The sequence below is a fragment of the Pelodiscus sinensis genome, chromosome 6, assembly GCF_049634645.1.
Source record: "Pelodiscus sinensis isolate JC-2024 chromosome 6, ASM4963464v1, whole genome shotgun sequence".
Taxonomy (NCBI): Eukaryota; Metazoa; Chordata; order Testudines; family Trionychidae; genus Pelodiscus; species Pelodiscus sinensis.
This window is the reverse complement of record NC_134716.1, coordinates 3,068,589-3,080,091: the sequence shown is the minus strand read 5'-3', so window position 1 is coordinate 3,080,091 and position 11,503 is coordinate 3,068,589. Positions and strand designations below refer to the sequence as shown.

At 46.0% G+C, this 11,503-nt stretch overlaps 1 protein-coding gene across 5 annotated transcripts in view; it reads right to left on the bottom strand.

Moving 5' to 3' along the window:
- Positions 1-2,160: 2,160 nt before the first annotated feature.
- The window catches only part of GAK (cyclin G associated kinase), a 72,899-nt gene continuing 63,556 nt past the window's right edge, over positions 2,161-11,503 (bottom strand). For all 5 annotated transcript variants that reach the window (XM_075931303.1, XM_075931306.1, XM_075931308.1 and 2 more), the window contains 2 exons: positions 11,320-11,496; positions 2,161-9,689 (listed from right to left, as the gene is read on the bottom strand). In XM_075931303.1, coding sequence (XP_075787418.1) covers positions 9,588-9,689; positions 11,320-11,496 — 279 coding nt within the window. In that variant the 3' untranslated portion in view covers positions 2,161-9,587. The remainder of the gene's footprint in view (positions 9,690-11,319; positions 11,497-11,503) is intronic.

Genomic DNA, 11,503 nt, shown 5'->3' with positions numbered 1-11,503 from the left:
ACTGCCCCACGGTCGCCCAATGACTTCTGCATCAAGCCCATAATCTCTGCTTGAGCTACAGCCTCTCAAGGCAACCTTCAATGTTGATTTAAAAGCCAGACAAAGATGGAGAAGGCTCGACATTCCTAGTTACACTGTGCAATGCCACATCGTGCGCCGTCAACCTGGGAAGCAACACCATGTGTCAAGGACAGGAATCTCACCGAAAGGCTGAAGAGTCGGAATGGAGCTAAGTGTGGCAGATTATTCTTCGTGACTAGCGAAAGGATCGCACGGAGACAAGCCTGTGGCATGGAGAACAAGCACCATCCACAGGCCAACTGAGGGCAGAAAAGATCCCTCTCCTGTTTCCCATTCTTGTAATGAATTTGCTTCAGAGCTGCAAGTCACGGAATTATGTCGGAACCACATCTCTTAACCGACCTCCCGTTACAGGTCAGTAACCTCCATTTCTTCGGCCAGTGATGGCCTCTACATGGATTCAGCGTGTGGGAAGTGAACAAGAAGGTCACAGGAGGGAGCTATTTAGAGCTGGCAGGGACCCAGGTTGCAATAGGACAGTACCTGTAAGAAAAGTTAAGTTACTTTCACCATTGGCTGCTGCCCTACATATCTCAGCAAGCAAGGGAAAGTCGGAGGCTGAGCACAACACAGGTTGCTGTGTGGACCTCCTCAAAGATAGGGAATTGCTTGGGGAAAGCCAGTCAAAGAGGTAGGGGGAGACTAAATCATTCTCTCCCCCACCTCCAGTCCCTGGCACTTACCTTGGCTTCCTTCCAGCCCCCATCCTGTGCTTAGCCCCATATTGCTGGCAGCAGCTGCTTCATGCTTCCCCTCCTGCCCTATATCCTCCTCTGTCCCCTCCTGATTCCTCAGGGTAAAACCCCCCTCTGCTTTCCACAAACTCCTCCCATGTCTCCTCCTTCCTGTAGCACCCCAAAATTCCTTCTCCTCCTCCCCAGCTCTACTGGGGTTCTCACAATAGGAGCCACTCTCCCTCCCAAATTCTCCAGCCCCGTCTTCTCCCTTTCCCAAGCCCTGCTCCTCTGGCCCTCCCCTTCACATTGCGCTCCAGCATCCACTCCCGTCCTGTTGCTGTCCTTCCTCCTGGGGCCCCTTTTGCCCTCGCCCAAGTCCTTCCCCATTGGTCAGTCCACCCCTACACCACAATTTTCCATCCCTGGTCCTGTCCCCTACCGACGCACCTACAGCAGTCTCCCCAGGTGCTACCCGTCCTCATTGGCAGCAGCCTCCCTAGATGCCACCCTCCCCAGAGAAGCCCATTCCCCTTCTCCCTTTGCCCCATGCCCATGTGCCACTCCCTTAACGCCCTGCCCCATACTGTCCCCTTGCTTCCTCCAGGGATGCTCCTGCCCCATCTCCACTGCCAGAACCCCCTGGGGCTCTCCTTCCCTCTTCTCCAAGCCCGCAATGTCCTCACCATGGGGTGTCCCTGTCACCACAAGCCCCCCCCCCTCTTCCCCAGTACCTCTGCCCCAGGTGCCTCACCCCCTGAGCTGCTGGAGGAGGAGAGGAGAAGGGAAGCTGCTGATTTCAGGCCCGGTCTGGCTCCTGCTCCACAGACCCAAATAGAGCCTGCAGGTGAGGAGGCAGGAGCCTAAGCCCAAGAGCTGGCACCAGAGCTGCAGAGGGAGGTTTCAAAATGGCTTCCCACCCATGACTGGGAACAGCTGAAAGGGTTGGGGGGGGGGGAGAGGGGAGACAGCTGGTGAGGAGAGCAGCCTCAGCCCATTCTGACACTCCCCCGCCCCCCATCACAGCCAACCAAGAACTAAGGGGACTGGAGTTACTCCTGTGCCTTTCAGCTGAGACACGCCCCCCCCCCCCCCCGCCCTCAGGATATCAGGTACTCTGCTCCCTGCCTTACACACCACAGGTCAGGAAACTCAGTGGACTCTCCACATCGTGCTCCCCACTACAGCATCCTTAAAGTGGATCATTGAACACCCATCTCCTCCAGGATCTCATCTCATCTGCCTATGGGTGTAGCAGCAAGTATGAGGCTTGCTTACCTGTAACCCACAGTGCTTCTGTATTAAATTAGGCAGACCAGTGCGCCCCCCCCCCCCTTGGAAAATAAGTTTTGTGAGGAAAAGTGAAGCTCATTCCTCTTCCTTTAAAGAAAGAAGTAGGCAGAAATTGTGTGCGGTTTGTTTTAATTGAGGATTGATTGAATCATGTCACATTTCAAAGTCTTGTTCAAAATCTTTGTGCCCAACATTAATAATCCATTCATTTTTTCTTTACAAGATTTAACCTTAAGATTATTTCCTTTATATACACACACGGATAGATTTTCATTTCACTAGTAGCAAAGTTACTTGATACATTGCATGTCCTGATAAAGATGCCAAAAATAAAATTCAAATTCCTTTGTCCTTTCACTCTCAAAACCAAAACAAAAAAAAACCTCCCACAAATAAAAAAGTACAGTAACAGTAACATGAAATTAAACATTTTTCCAAGTGATTTAAATCTTCCTAATTTAGATGCTGATCACTTCCGGAAGAATCAATTGCAAATATACAGTACATTCAATCAAAGAGACGTTTCTAAAAGTATTGACAATGCCTCTCAATGCTGTTTTGCAACACTATCAAAAAACTTCAATCAGAAAATGCATCCTTCATAAAACAATTACATTTGTATTTCTGGAGTGTCCGTTTGAAAATGTGAGGCAGTATATCCACCCGTCTGGCAATGAACTCATCCCAAGAAGGGGGTGTGTGCGAATTATGCAAGATATAAGAGTTTAGGATCATAGTCCATTTGTTAGTCTATTATCTTAATACACAGGTTTCAATATTCCATAACCCATTTTGCTAAATGCTTTGAAAATACATCTCTGGTAGTTAAAAGATCTGCTCTAGGAGCGGACTGAAGCAGTGGGAAAAGTGACACATTCCTGCTGGCCATTTTCAAGAATCATAACCTTCAACAGAAAAGTGTCAGATGACCCACAAGCAGAAGTGCAAGACCAAAATGTTGCGGTTTTATTCTAACCTTATTCACAGACCCTGCAACGATTTTTCATAGGCAGCAAATGAAACTCTACAGGCTGCAACAACTCGGGGCTACACTGCCAGTGGCTGGAATATTAAAAGCCTGAGTCGCAGAAGCTGAACATTCATGAGTCCCGATGACTCTGAGAACTGAGAGTCCTCAGCACCTCACGGGGCAGGCCCTCATTTGTACAAAATCTTAATTCCCAAAACACAACGCTGAGAGAACGAACTCTGCCCTTGGAAGGGAACGGATCCTGCTAACGGCACAAAGAGGGCTCTTCTAGAAAGTGAAAAAGCCCCAAATCAGTTTAGTGAGAGCAAATACCAAAGCAGCAGCTGTTCACTCTACGTTGAGAAGTGCAAAGTTTTGTGGATGAAAAAGGGCTCAAAGCGACCCTGCTATTTGCTATTCATGGCGATGCCCCTCCTGGCCAGTGTGGCTTCAGATGACCATTGGAGGCCCTGCCTACCTTTTTGGCTGGACAAAAAGTGACAAAGGAGAAGGGCTATTTAAATCAGACTGTTCTTTCAGTGGCCCACTCAACTCCATTACTTACACCCACTAGGCCAGAAATACTTCTCAGTGAATGATTCTATATGGCTTCCAAGGGATGAAAATACCAGAACGGTCAATTCTAAACCACTCCCCTATACCTATTGGGTACATCCAAAGAGTTGTCCTGCCAAAGTAGGGTAGGCCTGCCCCGTGTCCCTACATACCAACTAAAAGCAAGCGGATTTCATTATCCCTACGTGCACTTTCAGAAGACACTGCCCTCCTTTTAGGTCACCTTTACAGTACAGGGAACCCCGCACAACCACATTTTCACTCTCAGCTCTGCTTTGGGTCAGTTGCTCGACCCTACAGAGCTGACAAATTCCTATTGTATACAGTTTATTACCCAGAAACAAAATTGCTAGACCTGCCCCTCCCTTTCACATTGTCTATTCCCTTGCCTCATGGCCTCTCCTCCCAGTATCCTGGGAAACCTTGGTCCTGGAGGTAAGTGTTTGCAAGCCGACAGGGCTACTCCAAAGCCAGCCAGAGAACAGAGACCATGGCTCTGATTCTGCATTTGATGGTGATGGTCCAAGGCATGAATAATTCCACTGCAGTCAATGGAGTGACAGTGATTGTTTTGCACTAAGTTAGTTTAGAATCAGACTATTGACCTCTGCTCCTCCACAATGATTTACACCTACATCATCTTAAGTTTGGTCCTGAATGACCACAGTATTGACTTGGGTCAGTTGTGTCAAGGGTTTGCGGCTGCATTCCTGAACTGGTCAGGTCACCTTGCATTCACAGCAGAACTGAAAGGAGTCCAAATCCAGACCACAAAGCAATGCGGTTCAGTCTGCCCTACGTGACCTTTGAGAGGCTGCTCTGGCATTAGAGAAGCAGACAGAATACTTTTGCCAACACACTAAGTGTAAAGTTTAAGATCCAATGTGTTACTACCTCAACTGGCCAACTCGTCTGTGATAGAGATCGGCTTCTCAGGAAGCAGCTGATTGTTTCTAATGCTGACGTGCACATTGGTACTGCCAGTTTTGATTTAAGCTCTAAATATTTTTTTGGTATGTAGTGTAGTTGTAGCCCTGTTGGTCCCAGGATACAAGAGAAACAAGCTGGTGAGGTCATGCCTTTTACTGGGCCAACACGAAGAGCTCTGGCTTGTCTCTCACCCCAACCGGAACGGGTGCAAAAAAAAGATATTACCTCATTCACCTGTTCTTGCTAAATACTTTGTGATGACAAGGCACCACAGGCTGAACTATTAACAGAGCATACAAGTTGGAATGGGTGCTTGTTTTAATTTTAAAGAATTAACATAAAAAAGTCTATAAAATCATGACTCAGAGAAATAAATACGGAAAAGTTATTTACTTTGTCCCTTAACACAAGACCTAGGGGGTCACTAAATAAAATGAAGAGGCAGCAAGTTTAAAAGTAACAAAAGCAAGCATTTCTTCCCCAGAGCACGGTCTATCTATGGAACTCCTTGCCAAAGGATCCTGTGAAGGCCATGACTTTAACAGGATTCAAAGAAGAGCTAGATACATTCATGGAGGTTAGGTGCATGAATGGCTACTAGCCAGGATGAGCAGGAATGGTGTCCCTAGCCTCAATTTGTCAGAGCAGGGAATGGGAAACAGGGGATGGATCATCTGATCATTCCTGTTCTGTTCACTCCCTTTGGGGCACCTGTCATTGGGCAAGATGGACCTTTGGTCTGACGTAGTATGGCTGTTCTTACGTTACCATGCTTAGGAATGAGATAATGAGAAAGGGGAGAGAAAAATGCAACCAGTAAGGGGAAGTCCAGTTACATCTAATTGTGCAATTAATAAGCGAGAAGGTCCATATGCATCTATTCAGTGGTGTTGAAGGCCTGAATGCCAGCAGGGTTAGTCCATACATCCAGCTGCACTGCATTTCGTTATGAACTGTAAAGGCTACACTTACAGGGACAACTCTCCATACTTGGAATTCTCCCAGGAATGCAAGGGGTTTGCAGGGCACAGATAGCCATTGGGGAGGCTGGGATTACTGAGCAGTGTCAGAGGTCTACTTCTCCTCCAGCTGCAGCAGAGGGAGCTATGAGGGGTCCCTGCTGCCACCCCAATCTCATTCGTAGACATTGTGTATTGTTTTCCATTTCTCCACTCAACTCCTTCCAAGCTTTCTAGGGAGGGGCAGGTTCTCTCTTGTTTCTCAAGTGCCTGGCACACACCTGTTGCTGTTAAATACCTGGCTAACGTATTCCGCTAATGCCATCCCAAGTAAAAGAAAGACAGCTCTGAACCTTGCTATTCCTCTGCCCACTAGCCACTTGGCACGCTCCCTCCACACGGGCTCCGGCTTGAGGAAAAGACTAGCCAAAATGGCTGCACTGTTTTACATTAGGACATGCATTTAGAGGAGCGGCTTTTGGACTGCGGCTGTGTAGTGCACAGTTGTTGCAGCAAAAGGTTCGATTCATCATAACATTCAACCAACAGAAAGACCACGTCCCAGTGTGGGGCGGAGGAAAAGCATCCCTGCTGGCTTTTCTTTCCATAGCACTGCTTCCTGGGTAACAGGCCCATGCACGCTAGTCGTTGGGGCCAGTTACAGAGCAGGGCCTTGCGCACTGTCAAGGGCTACAAATCAGACTCACCCCAATATGTCTCCACCTGCTGCTCATTATGGCCAACGGGCCTGAACAGGCCCTGCCCACCTCACGCCAGTACAACAGCTAGGGAAAGGAGAGATGCCAGAAAGAGAAGGGACACCGAACAGTCACCATGTGGCTGGACGTCCCATCACACTACTCATCACGAGCGCATGCTTAGCTTTGTCGAGCCGGCAAGCATTATATGGACAGCCCTTCCTGAGACACTCCTCTGCTGTTCACAGTCCCAGTTCAGAATGCTGCTAACTTGACCTGAACATCTCAACAGAAACCAGCGTGTGGGGGAGGCAGCGGTGATATTTCATATACTGCTCTCAATACTTAAGTTGCTCGCTGCCATCTCGTTCAGAGATGGATCAGCTCAGCCCCTCCATTCTTTCAGCGCCCCTCCCACCCCCCTCACCGGCACTGAAGTTCCCTGTGCAGAGGTATTTCTGCTGTAACACTAAAAATCAGAGGCCGGTGTTTGCAAATAGGGGTGCCAAAAGCTGGGTAGCTCAAGAGATGAAGGGCTAGCCAGCCCGGTAGCTTCCATAGGAACTGCAGCTCTTTTTGAAGAGCAGGCTACTGATTTAGGTGCCTCATGTTAGGTCCCTGTCTTTCAATATGGGAACCCAGAAGTCCTGGCTGTGCCATATTGGCATGAAAAGGTCCCATGGCACCTCCTGTCCCTGGCTAGGGTGGGGATCTGCTGCTCTCTACACCAGGGGCTGTGGCACTAACAGTCACGGTGATTTCTGGAAAACCGCCACCAGAAATAGAGTTCTTTACTGACGCTCACTCTTGCGTCTAAACAGCTCAAAGGCAATCCCGTATCTCTAGCAAGAGTTGCCAATTACACATCCATACAGCATCTTCCATCCCCCAAAGACTTCATCCATCACAGTCCCTTCACCCATTGCATTAAATGGAGATAGCCAGCTGTGGGGTGCTGCAGGAAGTGAGTTTTGCCCTTTTTTCTCTCAGGCTAAGGGGGGAATCCGATGTTGTTCATTATTCACATCTCCTCTGTACAGTTCAGTACTTCACTAAGACTTCACAGTAACTGGTAGAATTGCTCTTTCCTTACAAACCCGCAATACACTTCCCAGTTCTGCCAGACTTCCAAGGGCACTGCATTGGGAACCTAGCCACATTTCAAACTGACTTCAGCTGCTGGTCCTGGCCCTGCCTTTCCTCACCAGTTCTTATTATTTTAAAATTGCTCCCTGAGGTGGTCCCAAAAACCTGCACAACGATGATCCAAGAGGCAAAGTGACTGCACATGATGAGCTGTCAAATCCATAACGTAAAAGGGGAAAAACTGACCTATAAAGGACCCAGCGAGATTTAAAACTGCATACAGCTTAATGGTTCATCCCCATATACAACTTATATTGATTTACATTACCTGGCCTCAGACAGAATTGTGAAAACCTTTATAATCCTAGCACTGCAACTCTTCCAACAGGACCCTATATTTCCTGCAAATAGGCCTTGTATACAGACAGACAGACGCCTCAAACATGGAAAATCTTAGCTTCCAGAAAAGCATGGGAAAAGGTAGCAATTTCTTTTCATGACCGAGCAATCCGAAAACATGAAGGCTAATTCAGAGCTGTACCAGCATAAACCCACACTTTGCATTTCAGATCAGAATTCAATCCTCTTCCCAAATCCTGCGCTCTTTAAAGGTCACCGCAACTCAAGAGATGTACACACATTACATGCAGAGGTAACAGCTCAATTATGCTGTGTGTCTGCATTTGGTGGGAACCCGTCAAGTGTACCCACATTCAAATCATCTCTCCTCCAGCACACTCACAGGGATGTTGATTTGGCAGGGGAAAGCCTCATTCATGCCAATTGTGGGATAAACCCAAAAGGAAAATTAGAAGATGCTCCTCGTAAGAGAACTACCTTAATATCATGGCAGCTTCTCTCTCAGGTAAGCATCCAAACTGGATGCAAAGGCAAACTGATTAAAAATCCATCTTTTAAGCCAGTTGGGTGGAAAAGCTGCAGTGCACGAATACCACCAAAAGGTAAATATCACTAACAAACATTGGCAAACTAGCCCCAGGAAGTAGGAGTCACACAATACTGAGCAATACCCATTGGTCATTAGTATTCAGTTGTCCATATGCTTGAACATGGCAAGTTTTGTTTCCTTTTTTTGCTGAAGAGATGAGAAACAACAGTGTGGTGAGCTGTGTTCGCCCACTAGCTAATGCACTCACACAGCATACACCAAATAGATGATGACCCTAACGCTATACACTGGTTTGTCTTTTGCGTACATAGCTGAGGGCACGCAAGCTTCTAAAAATCAAGTTCTTAGACATGCAACAAAAGTATCCCACTGTCAGCGTAAGTTCAAGAAATGTTTTACATAACATTTATGCAGTTAGACAAATCAAAGCAGAGTAAACTATTTTGTGCTCACATCTGAAGTTTGAGAATAAAACGACTGTCAACATTTTTTCTAGTATGGTATTTATAAAGCCAATGGAAGGCACATCCCACTGGAAAAAAAATACAAGTGAAAGCTGAAATTCATAGAGTAGGAAAATAGGCTAGTCATAGTGGTGCCTTCCGAAAGTTCATAATAAATAACAAAGTTAGAACATGCAGTCCTTATATTAAAGCTATGATTTGTTTCCAAGTTCATTTAAAAAAATAAACAAGAACAACCCTCCCTGGCTGACTTTCCCCAAACTGGGAGCTATTTGGCTAAGCAATTGTCAAATGCATTGTAAAGAACACAGGTATTGTCAGAAAATATTTTAATTATTTACAGAACGATTATCAGAATGATTACACAAAACACAGATGAAAATGTACACCTCTTTATAGATTCAATGAAAAGATATGCTGAGCAAGTTCACTGCTGATAATGTAACTAAAGCACTCTGAATAAGGCGACGGCACCAAAGCATCAAAAATAAAATCATATAGCTATTGAAAACAAAGTACAAATTGAGGTTGTGTGTTTCTTTTAAAGAAAATCCCAAAATCAGTGGATTTGGAATGACATACGCTTTTTATAGCATTACACCAAAAAGTAATCATCAGTGGATTTGGAATGGCATATGATTTTGATATTATGCCAAAATCAGTGGACATTATTCAAGATTTTTTTATTTCACCACCTTTAAACCTGAATGGAAAGATCTGTTATCAGCCTAGCATTCTCAAGTGTCGACTAGTTGTTTTCTGAGAGCATATGTTTTGCATTCCACAGCTTACAAAATGTGTCATCCACTTCTGAGCGCATGATTTCAAACTCTGCTGAAATCATGCACAAATCTTTCCTAAATCCTAGAGATAAGAAATTTAGACCAACAATATTCCGTTCCATTTTACTGCACATACATTTTGAAAATCCGGTAAAGACGAAATTCTAGAAAAGGGATTTTGATCCCTGGTTTTCAAACTCTGACCATGCATCACTCAATTCCATGAAGATCATTCTGGCATACTGTTCATAAGGCTGTCCTGTGGTCTGTAAACAAAACAGAGCAGGTATTAGAAGCTTGCTGCAGAAGTTGAAGGAATGTGCTGAAAATGGCTTTTTAAACCAAAATACTGAAATTCTCTTCTCCTGAAGTAAGTCCTTATATATACTCCAAAGTCATGATATAAAAGGCACTGAGGGAATATACTTTGCCTGCATCACTTCAAATTTTTAGTTTAATTGGATCAATGAAACTGAAGCTGTACTAAAGTTTCCCTTTTGTTTTAAAGGAGTTCATAGATATGGTCTTAATTTTCAACAAGTGGCTCTTCAAAAGTGAAATCAAAACTTACTTAGAAACTACTCAAGGGCAGTGCTTACATTAGTATCCCACAATGCAACTGAAGAGCTGTTTACAGGAACGCTGTTAAATTTTTATACTCAAGTCCAACTTTCCTAGCTGAACTGGCTGACTGTGAATGCTCCTAGACTTTTTAGCCTCAAGCACACATCAAGTTTTGGAGGAAGTTGTGCCGTCTCAGCACCAAACTCTACCTAAATTGGACTGAGGAACTAGTGCATACCCAGCAATACGGTTGATCCACCGCCTACTCAAATTTTAATTCGTGCTAGCTCAGATGTGTAAACCTGGCACCCCATGTATTCCTCAACCTCAGACCTTCCTGCGGGATTATTCTTCAGCATCTGAGGTTTTTTTTTTTTTTTTTTTTTTTTTTTAAGTCCTCAATTCTCTCCGCTGTCTGCAAGGGGCAAAGTGCCCCAATCCTGGTAAAGGGGTGTTACTGCTGGCACTAACAATATCGTAGACACAGCTGCCCTTTACACAGGGGTACTGTGCTGTCTGAATTATTTATTTTTCATTGGGAGCAGCCACACAATTCCTGCCAGGACCTTTCAGATGTTGCATCTGATGCGCTATGGATTACGTGGGGCCCTAACCCCCATCCACATCTCTGGGAGGCCTCAGAGTTGGAGGCCCCACACGACTCATGCAAGAAGAAGAATTTAAGCACAGATTTCCGCTGCTCTGCATGTTGGTTGGCAGATGTCCAGCGCCTAAGAGAACTCCGCTCCAGTAACTGGGTTTTCCTCAGACATGGTCTCCACCCAAGCGGAGCCGAGCCGAGCCGTGCAGGAGTTCAGGGCTGCGCTGACACCTCATGACTGAGTTATGGATGACATTGCATGGTCACGGTGGCGCACTAGCTTCAGAAGAACACAACACAACAAGAGGAAGGAAGGCAAAGCAGGTGGTTGGCAAGCACCCATGGAGCTGGGGCCAGCACTGAGCAACACATGAGGCGCTAAAAGTACTTCTCAACCTTTGTATCTGAAGGGAATCCACTCCAATTCACTCCTCCGAACAGGTTCTGACAGCACTAACAATTCTGGTCCAGACCAGCAGCGGAGACCCTCTTGCCTCCCTCTCCTGGAGGTACTTATCTCCACAGGCCAATGCCACAATCACTATACAGCAGAAAAATGGACTGATCCCCCTCCCCCCCTCCCCCCCGGCAATAGAAAAGCCCTGCCCCACCGTGCTTGTACAGGTGTGTCTGTTCAAAAGCAGGCAGCATCTTCCTTTTAGGTTGGCAGAATTCATTTGGTAAGATCCGTTTGATGAACAGCCTCCAATGCCCCTGGGAAAACCACTCACCTTATCTGGATGAACTACAAGTGCTGCCTTCCTATAGTACTTCTTGACTTGTTCAGGGGTAACTAGGTCTGCTATGCCAACTGGCTTCCATTTGTTCTCCCCTTCCCAAAGCACTGTGTGAAGAGTGGATATTAACGCCCTTATATTTCTCTCTTTTCCTTCAATCCAATCTAGAATCTGAAAC